Below are 21,923 nucleotides of genomic sequence, written 5' to 3' on the forward strand. Positions count from 1 at the left end.
AGCACTTACTGCACGACATCGAGCTTCCATTGCCAGCAATCAGCTGGAGCTCTAGAAAAGCAGCTATGTTCTCTGCAAAGCTATCAAGGCTGTGAAACAACAATACAGGGACAAGACTGAGTCAAGATTCACAACGAATAGCATAGGTGACTTGTGGTGAGGGCTGCATATCATTGCAGACTTCAAAGCCAAACGTAGTGGTGCCGCCAACATCATGGCCCCTCTCCCAGATGAGCTCAATTGCTTTCATGCGCGGTTCAATGTTGCTAACTCTGAGCCTCCGAGGAAAGCCACCGCTATAGCCTGCAACCTGGTCATCCCTGAGGCTGGGGTATGCAGATGTTTCCAACGAGCGGACAGTCGCAAGGCTGCGGGACTGGACGGCACCCCAGGGCAAGTACTCAGGATGTGCGCAGCACAACTGCCAGGTGAGTTTACTGACATGTTTAATCTCTCCCTCTCCTAGTGTAGAGTGCCCTCCTGCTTCAAATTATCCACCATTGTCCCTGTACCAAAAAAACCATGGTAACATGTCTGAATGACTGGCGTCCTGTCACACTCACCTCAATAATAAGCAAATGCTTTGAGAGGCTGGTCAAGGATTACATCTGCAGCTCGCTACCACCCAGACTGGACACCCTACAACTCATCTACTGACACAACTGGGCCGTTGCTCCATATACCATCCTTACACATCTGGAGAGAAAGATGCTTATGTGAGAATGCTGTTCTTGGACTACAGTTCAGCATTCAACACCATAATTCCACGCAGGCTCGACAGGTGGTAAGAGTGGGCTCCCTCACCTCCACCCCTCTGACTCTCAATACAGGAGCCCCTCAGGGCTGTGTGCTAAGTCCCCTCCTTTACTCCCTGTGTACCCATGACTGTGTCACCACCCATAGCTCCAATCTGCTAATTAAATTTGCCAATGACACTACATTGGTTGGCCTAATCTCAAACAATAACGAGGTGCCCTACGGAGAAGAAGTCATCACCCTGACACCGTGGTGTCAAGAAAACAATCTCCCCCTCAATGTTGAAAATACAAAGAAGTTGGTTGTGGAGGAATGGAGACTGGTGAATCCCTATTGACATCGATGGATTTGGGGTTGAGAGAGTCAGCAGCTTTAAATTCCTCGGCATAAACATCACTGAGGATCTCACGTGGTCTGTACATACCACCTGTGTGGTGAAAAAGGCACAACAGCGCCTCTTTCACCTCAGACAGTTAAAGAAGTTTGGTATGGACCCCCTAAATCCTAAGAACTTTCTATAGGGGCACAATTGAGAGCATCCTGGCTGGCTGCATCACTGCCTGGTATGAGAACTGTTAATCGCAGGACTCTGCAGAGAGTGGTGTGGACAGCCCAGCGCATCTGTAGTTGAGAGCTATCCATGATTCAGGACATTTACAAGGACAGGTGTGTAAAGAGGGCCCGAAGGGTCATCGGGGACCCGAGTCACCCCAACCACAAACTGTTCCGGCTGCTACCATCTGGGAAACGGTACCGCAGCATAAAAGCCAGGACCAACAGGCTCCGGGACAGTTTCTTCCACCAGGCTGTCAGACTGATTAACTCATGTTGATACCTGTACAATTGTATTTCTAAGCTATATTGACTGTTCTGTTGTACATACTGATTATTATAAATTACTATAAATTGCACATTGCACATTTAGACGGAGACGTAACGTAAAAGATTTTTACTCATGTATGTGAAGGATGTACGAAATAGTTAATTCAAATTGTCCAGTAGCCCTCAACGAGACGGTGATTCAGCCAGTCAGAATGTTCTCTACGGGACATTTGTAGAATTTTTCCAGTGTTTTAGTTGACCAAATCTCCTCAAACTCCAAAGGCTCCTGCCTTGCCTTCTTTATAGCTGCGTCAATATGTTGCGTCCAGGTTAGATCCTGACATCCATAAACTTGAAATTGCTCATTGAGATCAGCGAGGATCGGTTTGTGAAATGGTATTGCGGTCGCATTTGCACCTTGTGAGGCACCGTCCGTCCGTCTGCCCGTTCCAAGATGGGACCCACACACGCAGGACAACGTTTCTACGTCATCTTGTCCTCATAAAGATGGCTTAGCCTTTACGGGGCCAAGCTGAGTGCGGGGATGCGTCAAAGGTCGAGACGGAGGGGTTGCCCTTACCAAGATGGCCTCAAACAGTTCAGCGGAGGCTGGTGGGGGTGGGGCCAGAGTCAGACGCGTCACTCTGGCCCTCACAAAAATGGCGGCGAAGCAGCGTGCGGGCCGGAGGGCGGCGGGAGCCGGAGCGGATCGGGTGGCCGACGAGACTGAGCAATCGGTGCCGTTGCAGGCCGTGTTGGTGGCGGACAGCTTCAACAGGCGCTTCTTCCCCATCACCAAGGACCAGCCGCGGGTGAGAGATGGCCGGCAGTCCGCCGAGAGGCCGTGGTCTCGGTAGTAGCATGTTCGGGTCTTTCATTCGTCCGTTATCTCACTCACGCTCTCCTCATCCTCACCCTCAACGCCTCCCTCTTCTTCACCCCGTGCTTCATCACTTTCCCTCACCTCTGTCTTCTCCTCCGCGTCTACCCCACTACCCCCTCGCCCAGTCCATGTTTACATATTGCCAACATCAGTCCTCAGTGTTGTATATTTGTGAACAAGTTTTGTATACACTGGTTTCTTTCTCCCCTTTTCTAAAAGTGTTGATTCATATTTGGAAGCAGTTCGTCCGTTTCTCTCTGGTATCGCAGTGGTAATTGGAGGGTGAGCCTAGTAACCATTGGCATTGTATCCACCTGCAGCAAGAATCACACTACTCTGAAACTTAATTCTCTTCCTAAACCTCCTCCGGGCCGGCTAATAACAGAGTATTTATTCTGTTACAGGAATGTGTGGCAATGTCAATTGTTAAGTGTCAAAATAAGAGTCGTGTTTAATATCACTGGATTATGCTTGTCAAAGATATTGTTTTACAGCAGCAGTACATTGAAATGCTTAACATTATAAACTATAAATAACAAGAAGAAATAAATTATATATTAAATAATGGAAAAATAGTGAGGTAGTGTACATGGATCCAATGTCCTTTCAGAAATCTGGTGGTGGAGGGGAGGAAGTTTGAATCTGAGGGGAGCCAATGTTCTTGCAGCCAGGTTCACTCGAGCTGTTGGAGGTTAAGTTGTACCACAGAGGTACAATTCAAAAGGGCGAAGGGTGCCGTACTGAAGGTGCTGTGTTTAAACATGTGTAGCATGCGGGATTATGTGGGCAAACTCATGCAGTTAGAGATTGGTTGGTATGACGTTTTGGGTTATCACTGAGTTGTGGCTGAAAGGCGGCCATAGTTGGGAGCTTAACGTCAAAGGATATACTTGTATGAAAAGGACAGGCAGGAAGGCATGGGCAGTGTGTGGCTCTGTCCGGAAGAGATGGGATTCCTTCTTCAGAAAGAGGTGACATCGGGTCAGAGAATGTTGAATGTTTGTGGGTGGAGTAAAGAAACTGTAAGGGTAAAGAAAACATAATGGCAATCATATATGGCCTACAAATAGTAGCCAAGATATGGGCTTGAGATTGCAAAGGGAGCTGGAAAAGGCATGTAATAAGGGTAATGATACAATTGTAATAGGGGACTTCAGTATGCGAGGGGACTGGGAAAATCAGGTTGGTGTCTGATTGCAAGAGAGGGAATTTGTTGAATACCTACTTGATGGCTTTTTAGAGCAGCTTGTGCTTGAACCTATTTGGGGAAAGACTATCTTAGATTGGGTGTTTTGTAATAACCCAGATCTTATTAAGGAGCTTAATATAAAGGAACCCTTAGGAGGTAGTGATCATAAAATGATTGAATTCATACTGCAGTTTGAGAGGGAGAAGTCACATGTGTCGGTATGGCGATAGAATAAAGGGGATTGCGGAGGCATGAGAGAGAAGCTTGCCCAGGTGGATTAGAGGACGATACTGATGGGGATGATGGCAGAGCAGAGATGGCTGAAGCTTCTGGCAATAGTTGAAAAGGCTTTTCTTTCAGTTATATATATTTGATTCTAACAGTGCTATTTCAGATTTTCATATGCAAACAATCCCAGGGTTTTCTATTTCTATATAAAGAGTAAAAGGGAGGTGAGAGTTGATATTGGACCATTGGAAAATGATGTTGGTGAGGTAATGGGGGACAAAGAAATGGCAGATGAACTTAACGGGTACTTTGCATCGGTCTTCACTGTGGAAGACACTAGCAGTGTGCCAGAAGTCTGTGGTTGTCAGGGAGCAGGAGTGAGTGTCATTGCTATTACAAAGGAAAAAAATGCCAGGCAAACTGAAAGGTTTTAAGGTGGATAAGTCACCTGGCCCAAATGGACTACATCCCAGAGTCCTGAGAGAGGTTGCTGAAGAGATAGCTGATACATTGGTCATGATCTTTCGAGAATCACATGGTTCTGGTGTGGCCCAGAGGACTGGAAGATTGTAAATGTCACTCCACTCTTTAAGAAGGGAGGAAGGCAAAAGAGAGGAAATTATATGTCAGTTAGCATAACTTCAGTGGTTGGGAAACTATTGGAGTCTATTGGAAACTATTCGCTGAGGTTTCAGGGTATTTGGAGACTAATGATAAAATAAGTCAAAGTTGGCATGGTTTCTGTAAATGGAAATTTTGCCTGATAAATCTGAGGAAGTAACAAGCAGGATGGACAAAGGAGAGGCATTGGATGTCATTTACTTGGATTTTCAGAAGGCATTTTTATAAGGTGCTACACGTGAGGTTGCTTAGCAGGGTAAACTCCTATGGTGTTACAGGAAAGATACTGGTATGGATAGAGGAATGGCTGACAAGCAGGAGGCTTCAAGTGGGAATAAAGGAGGCCCTTTCTGTTTGGCTGCCAGTGGCTAGTGGTGTTCCTCAGGGGTCAGTATTGGGACCACTACCTTTCACAATGTTTGTTCGTGATTTAGATAGTGGAATTGATGGTTTTGTGCCAAAGTTTGCAGATGATATGACGATAAGTGGAAGGGTAGGCAATATTGAGGAAGCAATGCGATTGAAGAAGGATTTAGACAATTTGAAAAAATGGGCAAAAAAGTAGCAGATGGAATAGAGTGTTGGGAAATGTATGCTAACACGTTTTGATAAAAGGAACAATAGTGCAGACTGTTGGGGAGAAGGTTCAAACATCAGAGGTGCAGAGGAACTTGAGTCCTTGTGCAAGGTTCCCAGATGGTTAATTTATAGCAAATACACAAAATGCTGGAGGAACTCAAAAAACCAGGCAGCATCTATGTACAGTCGATGTTTTGGGCTGAAGGACTAAAGGAAAAAAAGCTGAGGAGTCGATTAAAAGGTTGGGGGAGGGAGAGAGAAACACCAGGTGATTGGTGAAGCTGGAGAGGGAGGGATGAAGTAAAGAGCTGGAAGTTGATTGGTGAGATGGGGTGAAAGAGGGAAAAGGGGATGCGAAATGGGAAACCTAAGTGTGGCCTCATCACAACGGTGGATGACGGAACAAGTGCGATCTCCCAGTGGCCACCCATTTTAGTTCCACTTATCATTCCCATTACAATATGTCCATCCATAGCCTCCTCCACTGTCATGATGAAGCAAACCTTGTATTCCGTTTGGGTACCCTCCAACCTAATGGCATGAACAATGATTTCTTAAACTTCTAGTGATGCCCACCATCACCCCTCACCCCTGCGCCCTTCACCATTTCCCATCCCCTCTTCCCTCTCTCACCTTATCTCCTTGCCCACCCATCGTCTCCTCTGGTGCTCCTCCCCCCTTTTTCTTTCTTCCACGGCTTTCTGTCTCTTTCACCAATCAACTTCCCAGCTCTTTACTTCATCCCTCCCCCTGCAGGTTTCACCTGTTGCCTGGTGTTTTTCTCTCTCCCCTCCCGCCACTTTTTAATCTACTCCTCAGCGTTTTTTCTCCAGTCCTGTCGAAGGGGTTCGGCTTGAAACATCGACTGTACTTTTTTCCATAGATGCTGCCTGGCCTGCTGAGTTCCTCCAGCATTTTGTGTGTATTGCTTGGATTTCCATCATATGCAGATTTTCTCTTGTTTGAGGTTAATTTACAGGTTGAGTCTGTGGTAAAAAAAAGGCAAATGCAATGGAATAGAATATAAAAACAAGGAGATAATGCTGAGGCTTTTTAAGACACTGGTCAGGCCACACTTGAAGTATAGTCAACAGTTTTGGGCACAATATCTCAGAAAGGATGCGTTGTCATTGGAGAGAGTCCAGAGGAGGTTCATGAGGATGATTCTGGGAAAGAAAGGGTTAACATAGGAGCATTTGGTAGTTTTGGGCCTGTACTCACTGGAATTTAGATAATGCCGGGGGTGGAGGGGGGGGCGGTGGAATCTCATTGACACCTACTGAATGTTGAAAAGATTAGATACGGTGGATATGGGGAGGATGTTCCCTATGGTAGAGTATCCAGAATTAGAGGGCCCAGCCTCAAAATTGAGAGGTGACATTTTAGGACAGAGGTAAAGAGGAATGTTTTTCGCCACAGAGGAGTGAGTCTGTGGAATGCTCTGCCACAGACTGCGATAGAGGCCAAGTCCGTGGCTATATTTAAGGTGGAAGTTGATAGTTTACTGATCGGTCAGGACGTCAAAGGATATGGCAAGGAGGCTGGTGTATGGGGTTGAGTGGGATCCGGGATCAGCCATGATGGAATGGCGGAGCAGACTCGATGGGCTGAATGGCCTAATGCCCTGTGTTGTAAGGTCTTAAGCTATTCCTGAAATGTTGAGTGTGTGTTTTCAGACCCTGTGCCTCCTCCCCAGTGGTAGAAATGAAAAGAGAGCATGTTCTGGGTGATTTATTTATTTTTTGAGAGAGAGTGCAGAATAGGCCTTTCCACAGTAAATCCCCCAGTTTAATCTTCGCTTAATCACAGGCCTATTTGCAATAACCAATTAACCTTCCAACAGGTACATCTTTGGACTGAGGGAGGAAACCCACGCGGTCACAGAGAGAATATGCAAGCTCCTTACAGGCAGTGGCACAAATTGAATCTGAGGGGCTGGCCACATTGCCCTAACCACTACGCCCCTGTGCCACTGCAGTGAGAGTCGTTAGTGATAGGTCAAAACCACAGGACCCCTGTTTGCTGTATTTACCCTGACACAGGAAAGTGGGGCAATGTCAATTATTAGTTCACCACCATTTCTCTGGTAGAACTTGCTATATTTTCAACAGTATAGCTGGAGTTTAACACACCCACAAAGTGCTGGAGCAATACAGCAGGTCAGGCAGCATCTATGGAAAGGAATACCTTGTGCTCAGCCAAACTTGCTACCACAGCCACATCTTCAGCAATCACCTTCTAGCTTGTGCTCCTTCCCTTCGCCCCAGCCTCTTCCCCCATTTCATTCTGGTCCTGATGAATGGTCTCGGCATGAAACGTCAACTGTTTATTGCTGTCCGTTGGATAAATCACCAGGACCAGAGGAGATGTACTCCAGGCTGCTGTGGGAGGCGGGAGCCGAGCCTCTGACAATGATCTTTGCATCATCAATGAGGATGGGAGAGGTTCCGGAGGATTGGAGGGTTGCGGATGTTGTTCCTTTATTCAAGAAAGGGAGTAGAGATAGCTCAAGAAATTAATAGACCAGCGAGTCTTATTTCAGTGGTTGGTAAGTTGATGGAGAAGATCCTGAGAGGCAGGATTTATGAACATTTGGAGAGGTATAATATGATTAGGAATACTCAGCATGGCTTTGTCAAGGGCAGGTCATGCCTTATGAGCCTGATTGAATTTTTTGAGCATGTGACTAAACACATTGATGAAGGAAGAGCAGTAGATGTAGTGCTTATGGATTTCAGCAAGGCATTTGATAAGGTACCCCACAAGGCTTATTGAGAAAGTAAGGAGACATGGGATCCAAGGGGACCTTGCTTTGTGCATGCAGAACTGGCTTGCCCACAGAAGGCAAAGAGTGGTGGTAGATGGGTCATATTCTGCACGGAGGGCAGTGACCAGTGGATGCAGGGATCTGTTCTGGGACCCCTTCTCTTCCTGATTTTTATAAATGACCTGGATGAGGAAGTGGAAGGATGGGTTAGTAAATTTGCTGATGACACAAAAAGGTTGGTGGTGTTGTGGATAGTGTGGAGGGCTGTCAGAAGTTACAGCAGGACATTGATAGGATGCAAAACTGGGCTGAGAAGTGGCAGATGGAGTTCAACCTAGTTAAGTGTGAGGTGGTTCATTTTGGTAGGTCAAATATGATGGCAGAATATAGTATTAATGGTAAGACTCTTGGCAGTGTGGAGGATCAGAGGGATCTTGGGGTCCGAGTCCATAGGACACTCAAAGCTGCTGTACAGGTTGACTCTGTGGTTAAGAAGGCATACGGTGCATTGGCCTTCATCAACTGTGGGATTGAGTTCAAGAGCCGAGAGGTAACATTGCAGCTATATAGGACCCTGGTCAGACCCCACTTGGAGTACTGTGCTCAGTTCTGGTCACCTCACTACAGGAAGGATGTGGAAACAATAGAAAGGGTGCAGAGGAGATTTACAAGGATGTTGCCTGGATTGGGGAGCATGCCTTATGAGAATAAGTTGAGTGAACTTGGCTTTTTCTCCTTGGAGTGATGGAGGATGAGAGGTGACCTGATAGAGGTATATAAGATGAGAGGCATTGATTGTGTGGATATTCAGAGGATTTTCCCCAGGGCTGAAATGGGTGACACAAGAGGGCACAGTTTTAAAGTGCTTGGAAGTAGGTACAGAGGAGATGTCAAGGGTAAGTTTTTTATGCAGAGAATGGTGAGTGCGTGGAATGGGCTGCCGGCGACGGTGGTGGAGGCAGATACGATAAGGTCTTTTAAGAGACTCCTGGATAAGTACATGGAGCTAGAAAAATAGAGGGCTATGGGTAACCCTAGGTAATGTCTAAAGTAAGTACATGTTGGTACAGCATTGTGAGCCGAAGGGCCTGTATTGTGCTGTAGGTTTTCTAAGATTCTATAAAGGCCTTCAGTAGTTAGAGGATTGAGTTCAAAAGTCACGAGGTAATGTTGTCGCTCTATAAATCTGGTTGGACCATAGTTGGAACTTTGTGTTTAGTTCTGGTCACCTCATGGGAGGCATGTGAAAGCTTTAGAGAAGGTGCGGAGGAAATTTACCTGGATGATGTCTGGTTAAGAGAGCGTGTCATATGAGGAGGATAAGTTGAGGGAGCTGGGGCTTTTCTCTTTGGAGCAAAGGAGAATGAGAGGTGACTTGATGGAATAGAATTTTATTGTTATTGCTCAAGATAAGTAGATCGCAGTGCTTCTCCAGTCCATGCGAAGCAGGTATTTACAATGCATGCGTTACAGCTTTTTTTAAAAAAGTCCCCTCCTTAACATGCAACAAGTTACTCGGATAGTGCATGACCCTCAAAGGGTGTAGCATTATCCAGCTGCACAACAGCCTTTGGGAAGAAGCTGTTTTTCAGTCTACTGCCTTGGCTGACATGTTTCCTTATCTCGTACAAGGTGTACACGATGATTAGAGGCATAGATCAAGTGAACACCCAGGGCAGAAATGGCTATTATGAGGCGGCATAGACTTGGGAGGAAAGGAGGGGGGGTGAAGGTGTCAGAAGCAAATTTTTTACTCCGTGTTAGATGCATAGAACATGCTGATAGGGACAGCAACATTAGGACATTTAAGAGATTTGTTGATGGGGATGTGGATAATAGAAAAATGGAGGGTTATGTAGAAGCAAAGAGTTAGATTGATCTTGGAGTAGGTTAAAGGGTTAGCACAACACTGAGCCAAAGAGCCTGTGCTGTACTGGTCTGTGTTTTAAAAATGCCTGTACAAGCAAACATCCAAGTGGTCAAATTGTGGCTTGACTTAAAAATGTTGAAATTTCATTACCTCAGCTTGCTTTTTACTGCTGTAACTTCCAATGGGTGAACCTCTCCTGTCATTTCTGTTCTCCACTTGGTTTCCCTTATTGAGCAGATGTAATTTTCCGACTTAAGAAAAAAAGCGGTTTTCCATTCTCGGGAGTGGAAACCTAACCCTAACGCATCCTGGAGAGTGCATGTAACTGGCGTGCTACCGTTGCTTTTGCCTATAAGCAGAATTGGTAGTGATGTTCACAACATTCTCATTGCAACACACACAAAATGCTGGAGGAACTCAGAAGGTCAGGCAGCATCTATGGAGAGGAGTAAACAGTCCATGGACGTGGCCTGACCAGCTGAGTTCCTCCAGCATTTTGTGTGCGTTACTTTGCATTTCAAGTTCTGCAGAATGTCTTGTGCTCCTTGTAACTGCACTCTCTTCTGTTGCAGGCTCTGCTCCCCCTTGCTAATGTAGCACTGATCGATTACAGCCTGGAGTTTCTCACAGCGACTGGCGTCCAAGAAACCTTCATTTTCTGCTGCTGGATGGCCCCGAAGATCAAGGAACACATTCAGTAATGACGATTTAATGAATTGTTACTTGGGGATAACATATTGAACTGGGCCATGAAAGCCAATCAAACATCTGTATTTAACATTGAATCTTATACCACAGACAGGATCCCTTGTGCATATACACTCAGTGGCACTTTATTAGGTACCTTTGTATACTTATATACCTTTTTAAGTATATAAAGGGTAAGAGGGAGTCAAGGGTAGATATAGGATCAATACAAAATGACGCTGGAGATATTGTAATGAGAGATGCAGAGATGGCAGAGGAACTGAATGCATATTTTGCATCAGTCTTCACATCGGAAGACGTCTGCAGTGTAAGAGTGTCAGGGAAGTGAAGTTTGTGCAGTGAAAATTACGACTGAGTAGGTGCTCAGGAAGCTTAATGGATAAATCTGGGGTTCTGAAGGAAGTAGCTGGAGAGATTGCGGAGCCATTAACGATGATCTTTCAAGAATCGATAGATTCTGGCATTGTACCAGATGACTGGAAAATTGCAAATGTTACTCTGCTATTTAAAAAGGGTGGGAGGCAACAGAAAGGAAACTATAGCCTGACATCAGTGGTTGGGAAGCTGTTGGAATTGATTGTTAGGGATGCCTATCACCTCCCTCATGGTTCCGCCTCCTTCTACTACCCATTGTGCTTCCCCCTATTCCTCCTTCACCTTCCCTGCCTATCCCTTCCCTGCTTCCCCTCCCCCACCCCTTGATCTTTCCCCGTACTGGTTTTTCACCTGGAACCTTCCACTCTCCCCCGACCTTCTTTATAGGGCCCCTGCCCCCCCCCCTTCAGTCCTGACAAAGAGTTCTGGCCCGAAACGTTGACTGTTCGTTTCCATGGATGCTGCCTGACTTGCTGAGTTCCTCCAGCATGTTGTGCATGGAGATGAGGAGAAAATGTTTTTCCCAGAGAGTGGTGAATCTGTGGAATTCTATGCCCAGGGAAGCAGTTGAGGCTTCTTCACTAAATTTAAGAAACAGTTAGATAGGTTTTTACATTGTAAGGGAATTAAAGGTTATGGAGAAAAGGCAGGTAAATGGAGCTGAGTTTACGGACAGATCAGCCTTGATCTTATTGAATGGCGGGGTAGGTTCGATGGGCCAGATGGCCTACTCCTGCTCCTATTTCTTATGTTCTAACGGGATCCTATTCTGGCTGGCTGCTGGTCACCAGTGGAGTTCCACAGGGGTTGGTGTTAGAACCGCTGCTTTTTACGACGTATGTCAATGATTTGGATTACGGTATTAATGGATTTGTGGCTAAATTTGCCGATGATACAAAGATAGGTGGAGGAGCAGGTAATGTTGAGGAAACAGAGAGACTTGCTGTATATTCCAGAGTATAAGCCGATCTGGAGTATAAGCCGATCTGGAGTATAAGCCGATCTGGAGTATAAGCCAACCCCCCATTTTCAAGGTTAAAAAAATGACTTTTTCATGTTACCTTTGTATAAGCTGACCCCTTTTGTAGAGGTTTTTGATTTAACCAGAAAAGATCACAAGATCTCACATGCCGGTACTCAGCTTTGCCGGATCTGAAACCTGGAAATTTTGTGAACCAGTACCTGCTAAGAAAACAGGCCTACACATTGTAGAGTGTTATAAGCGAATTCTTAATAAATAAATCAGGGAGGGAAATTTTGGATTAGGTCTCCAATGGTAAAGAATCCTCTGGAATGTAACCCTCGTGAAAACACTTAGTGCCCATCGTAATCTCATTAAAACATAACACGGGGTGGCTGGATCAGTACTTGTACTCAGTATTGAGTTTGCGACCCCATGTACAAAAGATTAAAACGAATGCGATATGATGCTGGCTTCAAGCTACAGGTTGTTGATTTTGCTAAAGGAACGAATAATTCTGCAGCTGCTAAGAAGTTTAGTGTAAACAAGAAGCAAGTGAGAGAGTGGAGAAAAGCAGAGGACACGCTGAGGAAAATGCCAAAGACGAAATGTGCAAACCGTGGGAAAACATGCCAGTGGCCAGAACTGGAAGAAAAGGTTTTAGAGTGGGTGAGTCACCAGCAATCGTCTGGATACATTGTTACCAGAGAAATGATTCGAGTTCAAGCGTTGAAATGGGATGAAAAACACCGTGAGGTCAGCGAAAATTTCAAAGCTACACGAAGTTGGTGCACCCAATTTATGAATAGGCGTGATCTTGTATTGAGACAAAAAACAAAGATTGCTCAGAAAATTCCTGCGGAGTGTTGTTGTTCATGTCCAAAAACGCTGCTGGATGGACGAAGCGGGTTGCTTGAAGTAGGTTAGAGGTGCAGTGCCAATGTCCCAAAGGTTTCAGGAAGGAAAAGTCGCTACTTGTCTGGGACATGTTCAAAGCACACTTGTCAGGTAAGACAAAAGCAGCATTGAAAGCTGAAAATACGGACAGCGCAGTCATCCCCGGTGATTTGATGTCCGTGCTCCAGCCACTGGATGCGAGTTTAAACAAACCATTCAAAGAATTCATGCGTCAACAGTGGAATGAATTTGACTCAAAAGCAGCCAATAAATACGACCTGTCTTCCATGTATTTGTTTTTCCAAAGTTGGCACTCTCTGTATAAACCAACCCCCTAATTTTAGGATCAAAATTTAGGGCCAAATTCTCGGCTTATACACCGGAATTTACGGTAGATAGTTTAGAGGAATGGGCAAAGAAGTGGCAAATGAAATACAATGTTGGAAAGTGAATGGTCATGCACTCTGGTGGAAGAAATAAATGGGCAGACTGTTATCTAGATGGGGAGAGAATTCAAAATGCAGAAATGCAAAGGGACTTGGGAGTCCTTGTGCAAGGAAGGTGAATACAATGCTGGCATTCATTTCTGGAGGTATAGAATATAAGAGCAAGGATGTGAGTTTGAGGCTCTTTAAGGCACTCATGAGACCACACTTGGAGTATTGTGCAAACACGAGGAAATCTGCAGATGCTGGAATTTCAAGCAACACACATCAAAGTTGCTGATGAACGCAGCAGGCCAGGCAGCATCTCTAGGAAGAGGTACAGTCGACATTTCAGGCCAAGACCCTTCATCAGGACTAACTGAAAGAAGAGCTAGTAAGAGATTTGAAAGTGGGAGGGGGAGGGATGGAGCCAAGAGCTAGACAGGTGATTGGCAAAGGGGATATGAGAGGAACATGGGACAGGAGGCCTAGGGAGAAAGAAAAGGGGGAGGGGAGAAAGCCCAGAGGATGAGCAAGGGGTATAGTGAGAAGGACAGAGGGAGAAGAAGGAGAGAGAAAAAGAATGTGTGTATATAAATAAATAACGGATGGGGTACGAGGGGGAGGTGGGGCATTAGCGGAAGTTTGAGAAGTCAATGTTCATGCCATCAGATTGGAGGCTACCCAGATGGAATATAAGGTGTTGTTCCTCCAACCTGAGTGTGGCTTCATCTTTACAGTAGAGGAGGCCGTGGGTAGATGTGTCAGAATGAGAATGGGATGTGGAATTAAAACGTGTGGCCCCCTCCTCCTTTTCTTTCTCCCTAGGCCTCCTGTCCCATGATCCTTTCATATCGCTTTTGCCAATCAACTGTCCAGCTCTTGGCTCCATCCCTCCCACTCCTGTCTTCTGCTATCATTTTGGATCTCCCCCCCCACCTTCTCCTATCATTTTGGATCTCCCCCCCCCCCCCCCTTTCAAATTTCTTATTAGCTCTTCTTTCAGTTAGTCCTGAAGAAGGGTCTCGGCCAGAAACATCGACTGTACCTCTTCCTGGAGATGCTGCCTGGCCTGCTGCGTTCACCAGCAACTTTTATGTGTGTTGGAGTATTGTGTGCAGTTTTGGGCTCCTTATTTTAGAAAGGAAACAGTATACTGACGTTGGAGAGGGTTCAGAGAAGACTCACAAGGATAATTCCAGAAATGAAAGGGGTTACCGTATGAGGAATGTCTGGCAGCTCTTGGGCTATATTCCCTGGTGTTCAGGAGAATGAGGGGGGAATCTCATAGAAACATTCCGAATGTTAAAAGGCCTGAACAGATTGGATGTGGCAAAGTTATTTCCCATGGTAGGGGATTCTAGGACAAGAGAGCTCAACTTCAGGATTGAAGGACATCCATTTAGAACAGAGATGCGAGAAATTACTTTAGTCAGAGGGTGGTAAATCTGTGGAATTTGTTGCCATGAGTGGCTGTGGAGGCCAAGTCATTGGGTGTATTTAAGGCAGAGATAAGTAGATTCTTGATTAGCCAAGGCGTCAAAGGGTAGGGGGTGAAAGCAGGGGAGTGGGGATGACTGGAAGAATTGGATCAGCCCATGATTGAATGGTGGAGCAGACTCGATGGGCTGAATGGCCTACTTCTGCTCTTCTGTCTTATGGTCTTGTAAAATGGCCATAGAGTATATGGCTGAGGTCTTCTGTAGCCCCTCCACTTCAAAGTTCAGCATGGTGTACATTCAGATACGCTGTTCTGCACACCACTGTTGTAATGCGTGGTTATTTGGGCTATTGTCAGCTTGAACCACTCTGGCCATTCTCCTCTGACCTCTCATTAACAAGGCATTTTCACCCACAGAACTGCCACCCACTGGATTTTTTTGTTTTTTTTTTTTGCACCATTCCCTGTAAACTCTAGAGACTGTTGTCTGTGAAAACCCCAGAAGGTTAGCAGTTCCTGAGATGTTCAAACCACCCTGTCTGGCACCAACAGTCATTCCACGGTCAAAGCCACTTGGATCACATTTCTTCCCCATTCTGATGTTTGATCTGAACAACAGCTGAACCTCTTGACTATAACTTCATGCTTTTATGAACTGAGTTGCTATCACATGATTGGCTGATTTGATATTTGCATTAATAAGCAGGTGTACAGATGTACCTAATAAAGTGGCTACTGACTGCGTCCTCGTTCAGACAGCTGACTACCTTGTGCCACTGATAGCTGCTTTTCCCCATGACTGGAGACAGCTGGAAATCTGTTCTAAAAATTCCACTAAAGATGTTCTTCTATCATACTTTTGGCAGACCTTTTCAAACCACCTCAGATATGTATCAAAAAATCCTTAATTCGTTTGCTATATATTCAGTGGCCACTTTGTTAGGTATACCTGCTCATTAATGCAAATATTTAATCAGCCAATCATGTGGCAGCAGCTCAATGGAGACAAGGTAAGAGATTCAGCTGTTGTTCAGACCAGAATTCAAAATGGGGAAGAAATGTGATCTAAGTGACTTTGACTATGGAATGGCTGTTGGTGCCAGATGGTTTGAGTAGCTCAGAAACTGCAGATCTCCTGGGATTTTCACACAACAATCTCTAGAGTTTACAGAGAATGGTGCGAGAAACAATAAACATCCAGTGAGTGGCAGTCCTGTGGGTGAAAATGCCTTGTTAATGAGAAAGGTCAGCGGAGAATGGCCAGATTGCTTCAAGCTGACTGGAAAGCAACAGTAACTCAAAGAACCACGCATTACAACAGCGGTGTGCAGAACAACATCTCTGAATGCACAACATGCGGAACCTTAAAGTGGATGGGCTACAGCAGCAGAAAACCACAAGCATACCCTTAGAGGCTACTATTTTAGGTACAGGAAGGGCATATTGTGGCTACTGAGTGTAGAGTGAAAACACAGACTGCTGAAACCATTCACTGCGTGAATAGGTTTTGGGAAATATTTCAGATTGATGTCTTAATTAGAGCAGTTTGCTGTTTTTCCAGTTTAGAATCAAGTTAGATAACACATCATTTCTCTCTGTCAATCTATTGAAAGGTCTTCAGTGTGAAATTTATTTATTTATTAAGAGATTCGGCATGGAACAGTTCCTTCCAGCCCACTGAGCTGCATGGCCCAGCAGACCACCCATTTAACCCTATCCTAATCATGGGACAGTTTACACTGACCAATTAACTTACTAACCGGTATGTGTTTGGACTGTGGGAGGTTACTGGAGGACCCAGAGAAAATCCACGCATTCCACGGGCAGAACTTTCAAACTCTTGAGCAGATGACATCGGAATTGAACTCCCAACTCTGGCTCTTCTCTTTCCAGAAATGCTGTACAACATCCTGAGTATTTAAGATCAGGATCTGTTTTAAATTCAGATTCAAATTTGTCAAAATTTTAAGATGTTTTATTTACTCTTCACATTTATCTATTAACATCAGCTTATTCAGGAAAACGGTTTCACAAACCAAGGTGTTGAATGACATGTACTGGTGATGAAGTGTACTCCTTTACCTGTGGGAGCCGGTATTTCACCCGAAAAATGCTGCCTCCTAATACCTGGAGTTTGGTGGGCAGTTTTGGTCCCCTTATCTACGGAAGGACGTGCTGACATTGGAGAGGTCCCTGGGAAGGGTTAACATGTGAGGAACATTTGATTGCTTTGGACCTGCACATGCTGGGTTTTAGAAGAATGAGGGGGTTCTCATTGAAACTTACTGAATATTGAGAAGCCCAGATGGAGTGGATGTTGAGAGAATGTTTCCTATTTGGGGAGTTTAGAGCCAGAGGGCAGATTACCAGGATAATAGTGGAAGCAGGCAGTTTGGTGGTGTTTAACTGACTTTTAGATAGACTGATGAGTATGAAAGGAATGGAGAGGTGTGGCCAATACACAGAAAGAGCACGTATGGTGTAAATTGGCATCAAAATCAGCACTTTGGGGCAGCATTGTTGAGTAGTAGTTAGTGTAAAACTATTACAGTAGCACAACCCGAGTTCATTTCCACTGCTGTCTGTAAGGAGTTTGTATGTTCTCGCCATGCTCTCTTGGGTTTTCTCTGGGTTCTCCAGTTTCCTCCCATATTCCAAAGATGTGAGTTAGTGGGTTAATTGGTCATATTGGTGTAATTGGGTGGTGTGGGCTCACTGGGCTGCCCAGAACTGTATAGAACATTACAAGGTTCTCTGTAAATGCAAATCATTCATTATCTTCTTTCTCATTCTCTTCCAGGAACTCAAAGTGGAACCGTCCCACCTCTCCAAATACCATCCACATCATGAGTTCTGAGTCGTATCGCTCTTTGGGGGACGTGTTACGGGACGTAGATGCGAAGTCACTTGTCCGCTCAGATTTCATACTAATTTATGGAGATGTTGTATCCAATATTAATGTGACCAAAGCACTGGAGGAACACAAGTGAGTTGTGCTCTGCGTGTTGATTGTATTGGGGTTTATCTATTCTGTTCATCGATTTCTTACTGAGCTTCTTAAGATTCAGTTGATCAGTATGAAATGGCTTCCTTTCACGTTGTACATCAATGGTTTGTGTGGATGACAGGATTTACGACTTTGTGGCCAGGTTTTCTGATGATGCAATGATAGACGGAAGGGGCAGGTGGTGTTCAGGAAGCAAGAAGTCTGCAGAGCGATTTAGGCAGGTTGGGAGAATGGGCAAACAAGTGACAGATGGAATAAATGCACTCTAGTAGAAGGAATAAAGGCGTAGACTATTTTCCAAACGCAGAGCAAATCAGAGGTGCAAAGGACTTGACAGTCCTTGTGCAGGAAACCCTAAGGTTAACTTGCATGTTGAGTTGGTGATAAGGAATGTTAGTATTCATTTTGAGAGGACTAGGTTATAAAAGCGAGGATGTAATGCTGATGCTTTATAAGGCATTGATCAGACTGCATTTGGAATATTATGAGCAATTTTGGGCCTCTTATCTGAGAAAAGATGTACTAGCATTGGAGAATGTCCACAGGAGGTTTACAAGAATGATTCTGAGAATGAAAGGGTTAATGTATGAGGAGCAGTTGATGGTTCTGGGCCTATACTCACTGGAGTTTAGAAGAATGAGAGGGAAACTCATTGAAAACTATCAAATATTGAAAGGCTTAGATAGAGTTGATGTGGAGAGGATGTTTCCTAGAGTGGTGAAGTCTAGGACAAGAGGGCACAGTCTCAGAATAGAAGGATGTTGCTTTTAAAGGCTAAGAATGGAGATGAGGAACTTCTTTAGTCAGAGGATGGTGAATCAGGAATTTACACAGACAGCTGTGAAGACCAAGTCACTGAATATATTTAAAACAGAGGTTGATAGGTTCTTGATTAGTAGGATCATCAAAGGTTATGGGGAGAAGGCAGGAGAATGGGGTTGAGAAGGATAATAAATTACTCATGATGGAATGGTGGAGAGGACTTGATGGGCTGCATGGCCTAATTGTCCTTCTATGTCTTAAGGCTGGCAGTTAAATATTCTAGGGTAACACTGCTAACACTATTGATTAGGGGCAATATAAATCAGGTACTTGAAGAGGTTCTATTGGAAGGATTGTCCAGTTAAGCCATAGTCGAAGAAATTAGGAGTAAGAGAATGGCATTCATTTTGCTGAGGTTACGCTAAGCCTCCCAGTAGTCACGAGGGTTAGAGGATTGGATAGCTAAGCAAATCACAGAAAAGGAACAGGGCAATAAAGTTATAGTAATGGGAGATTTTAACTTTCCCAATATTAATTGATTCAGCCTTAGTGCTGGTGGTTTAGCTAGGATAGAGTAACAATTTGTTAATGCCCATCTCTAGATGCCTTAGTTGTATTTTATAAAAGTATTTTTGCAGTGCCTAAATTGTATTACCCCTATCCATTATGATAGTATGGTTGAGAAGGTGTATAATGTGTTGGCCTTCATTAGTCAGTGGGGGTGGGAGGATCGTCGAGCTGAAGAGCCATGAGGTAACTGCAGCTCTCTTTGGTTAGGCTACACTAGGAGTCCACCATGACGCTGAGCTTTTCTTTTGCCACCTCCATCTTTGAGCCTACTTCATTGGCAAGGACTCTCTACCCCGCACCAATGACCCCTTCTTCCGTCTTCAACCCTCCTCCTCTTTCTGGAGGCTCTGCCCTAGTCTTCTGCCTGCTCTGGACCTTCTCAATGCCAACTGCCGATGGGACATCAACTGTCTCCACTGCAACACTCCTCTCTCTAATTCCAACCTCATCCCTTCCAAATGCTCTGCTCTCCATTCTCTTCACACTAATCCTAATCTCACCATCAAACCTGCAGCTAAGCGGGTGCTTTAGTAGTTTGGCAGAGTTGCCTCTACCTTGCCGAGTCCCAGTGACAACTCTCACACACCTCCTCTTACTTACCTCAAGAACATGATCTCACTAAGGAGCACCAGGCCATCTCTCCCACACCATCACTGACCCTATTAGCTCTGAAGATCTCCCATCCACTACCACCAACCTCGTAGTTCCTGCACCCCTCACCTCCCGTTTCTACTTCCTACCTAAGATCTACAAACTCGCTTGGCCAGGTAGACCCAAAGCAAAATTTTCACAGAACTCAGTAGGTCAGGTAGCCTCTATAGAAAAAAAGTACAGTTGACATTTTGGGCCGAGACCCTTCAGCAGGATGGTATTGGGTCCTGCCAAAGGGTCTTGGTCTGAAACGTTGACTACTTTTTTCCATAGAGGCTACTTGGCCTGCTGAGTTCCTCCAGCGTTTTCTGTGTGTTGCTTGGATTTCCAACATCTGCAGGTTTTCTCTTGTTTGTCCTGTTAGACCTATTGTTTCAGCTTGTTCCTGGCCCACTGAACTTGTATCTGCATATCTCAATTCTGTTTTATCCCCCCCAGTTCAGTTCCTTCTTACCCACATCTGTGTCACTTCACTCACTCTGGATCTTTTCAATGATTTCAAGTTCCCTTGCCCCCATCATCTTATTTTCACTGTGGATGTCCAGTTCCTATATACCACCATCCCCCACCAGAAGGCCTCAAAGCTGTACATTTCTTTTTTGGACACCACCACTCTCCACCGTCGAGCGGAACTTATCCTCACTCTTAATAATTTCTCTTTTGGCTACTCCCACTTCCTTCAAACAAAAGGTGTAGCCATAGGCACTCTCATGTACCTGCCTTTTTGTTGGCTATGTGGATGTAGTCTATGTTCCAAGCCTGCACTTGTGGCTGTCACCCACTTTTTCTATGCTACATTGACAATTGCATTGGTGCTGCTTTGTGCACCCATGCAGAGTTCATTGACTTCATCAACTTTGCCTCCAACTTCCACCCTGCCCTCAAATTTACTGGGTTCATTTCCGACACCTCCCTCCCCTTTCTCATTCTCACTATCTCTATCTCTGGAGATGGCTTATCTACCGATGTCTATTCTAAACACAGACTCACAGCTACCTGGACTGTACCTCTTCCCACCTTCTTGCTTATAAAAATGCTATTGCCTTCTCTCAATTCCTTCATCTCTGTCGTATCTGCTCTCAGGATGTGACTTTTCATTCCAGAACGAAGGAGGTGTCCTCCTTTTTCAAAAAAAATGGCTTCCTTTCCTACACCATCAACGCTGCCCTCAACTGCATCTCTTCCATTTCACGCACGTCTGCTTTCACCCCATCCTCCTGCCACCCTACCAGAAATGGGGTTCATTGTGTCCTCACCTACCACACCACCAGCCTCCACGTCCAACACATAATTCTCCAGAACTTCTGCCATCTCCAATAGAGTCCCACCACCAAGCACATCTTTCCCTCCCCCACCACTTTCTGCTTTCCGCAGGGATCGCTCCCTATGCTACTCCCTTGTCCAGTTGTCCCTCCCACTGTTCTCCCTCCTGGCACTTATTCTTGCAAGAGGAGCAAGTGCTGCACCTGTCTCTATACCTTCCCCCTTACTAATATTCAAGGTCCCAAACAGTCCTTTCAGGTGAGATGACTCATCATCTGTGAGTCTGTTGGGGTCATATACTGTGTCCGGTGCTCCTGGTGTGGCCTCCTGTATATCAGTGAGACCCGACATAGATTGGGAGACTGCTTTGCCGAGCGACTACACTCCTTCCACCAGAAGAAGTGGGATCTACCAGTGCCACCTATTTCAGTCCCACCTCCTGTTCCCATTCCGATATGTCAATCTATGGCCTCCTCTACTGTCACAAGGAGGCCGCACTCAGGTTGGAGGAACAACACCTTGTATTCCGTCTGAGTAGCATCCAACCTGATGGCATGATTATTGATTTCTCGAACTTCTGGTAATGTGTCCCCCCCCCCACCCCCCCCACACCATTCGCCAAACAGTTTTCCCTCTTTCACCTTATCTCCTTGCCTGCTCATCACCTCCCCCTGGTGCTTCTCCCCCTTCCCTTTTCTTTCTTCTATCACCTTCTGTCTCTTTCACCAATCAACTTCCAAGCTCTTTACTTCATCCTTCTCCCTTCAGTTTTCACGTATCACTTTGTGTTTCTCTCTCCCTCCCCCAACTTTTAAATCTACTCCTCGGCTTTTTTTTTCTCCTGACCTGCTGAGTTCCCCCCAGCATTTTGTGTGTGTTTCTTTGATTTCCAGTATCTGCAGATTTTTTCTTGTTTATGCTCGGAGTATCGTGTTAGTTCTGGTCATCTCATTATTGAAAGGATGTGGAAGCTTTAGAGAGGGTGCAGAAGAGATGGACCAGGGTGCTGCCTGGATTAGAGAGCATTTCATATGCATGACCAAGCCAGGGTTTTGCTCTTCGGAGCAAAGGAGGATGAGAGGTGACTTGATAAGTGTATAAAATAACATAGAGCATAGCGGACAGCCGGAGACATTTTCCCAAGGTGG

The 21,923-nt window shown here is 45.2% G+C and overlaps 1 protein-coding gene across 1 annotated transcript in view; it reads left to right on the forward strand.

Annotated features, from left to right (window-relative positions):
• Nucleotides 1-2,206: 2,206 nt before the first annotated feature.
• Nucleotides 2,207-21,923, forward strand: part of eif2b5 (eukaryotic translation initiation factor 2B, subunit 5 epsilon) — a 113,448-nt gene continuing 93,731 nt past the window's right edge. The window contains exons 1-3 of the mRNA XM_072254896.1: nt 2,207-2,390; nt 10,288-10,412; nt 17,323-17,508. Coding sequence (XP_072110997.1) covers nt 2,238-2,390; nt 10,288-10,412; nt 17,323-17,508 — 464 coding nt within the window. The 5' untranslated portion in view covers nt 2,207-2,237. The remainder of the gene's footprint in view (nt 2,391-10,287; nt 10,413-17,322; nt 17,509-21,923) is intronic.

Source organism: Mobula birostris, chromosome 4 (genome assembly GCF_030028105.1).
Source record: "Mobula birostris isolate sMobBir1 chromosome 4, sMobBir1.hap1, whole genome shotgun sequence".
NCBI classification, from domain to species: Eukaryota; Metazoa; Chordata; class Chondrichthyes; order Myliobatiformes; family Myliobatidae; genus Mobula; species Mobula birostris.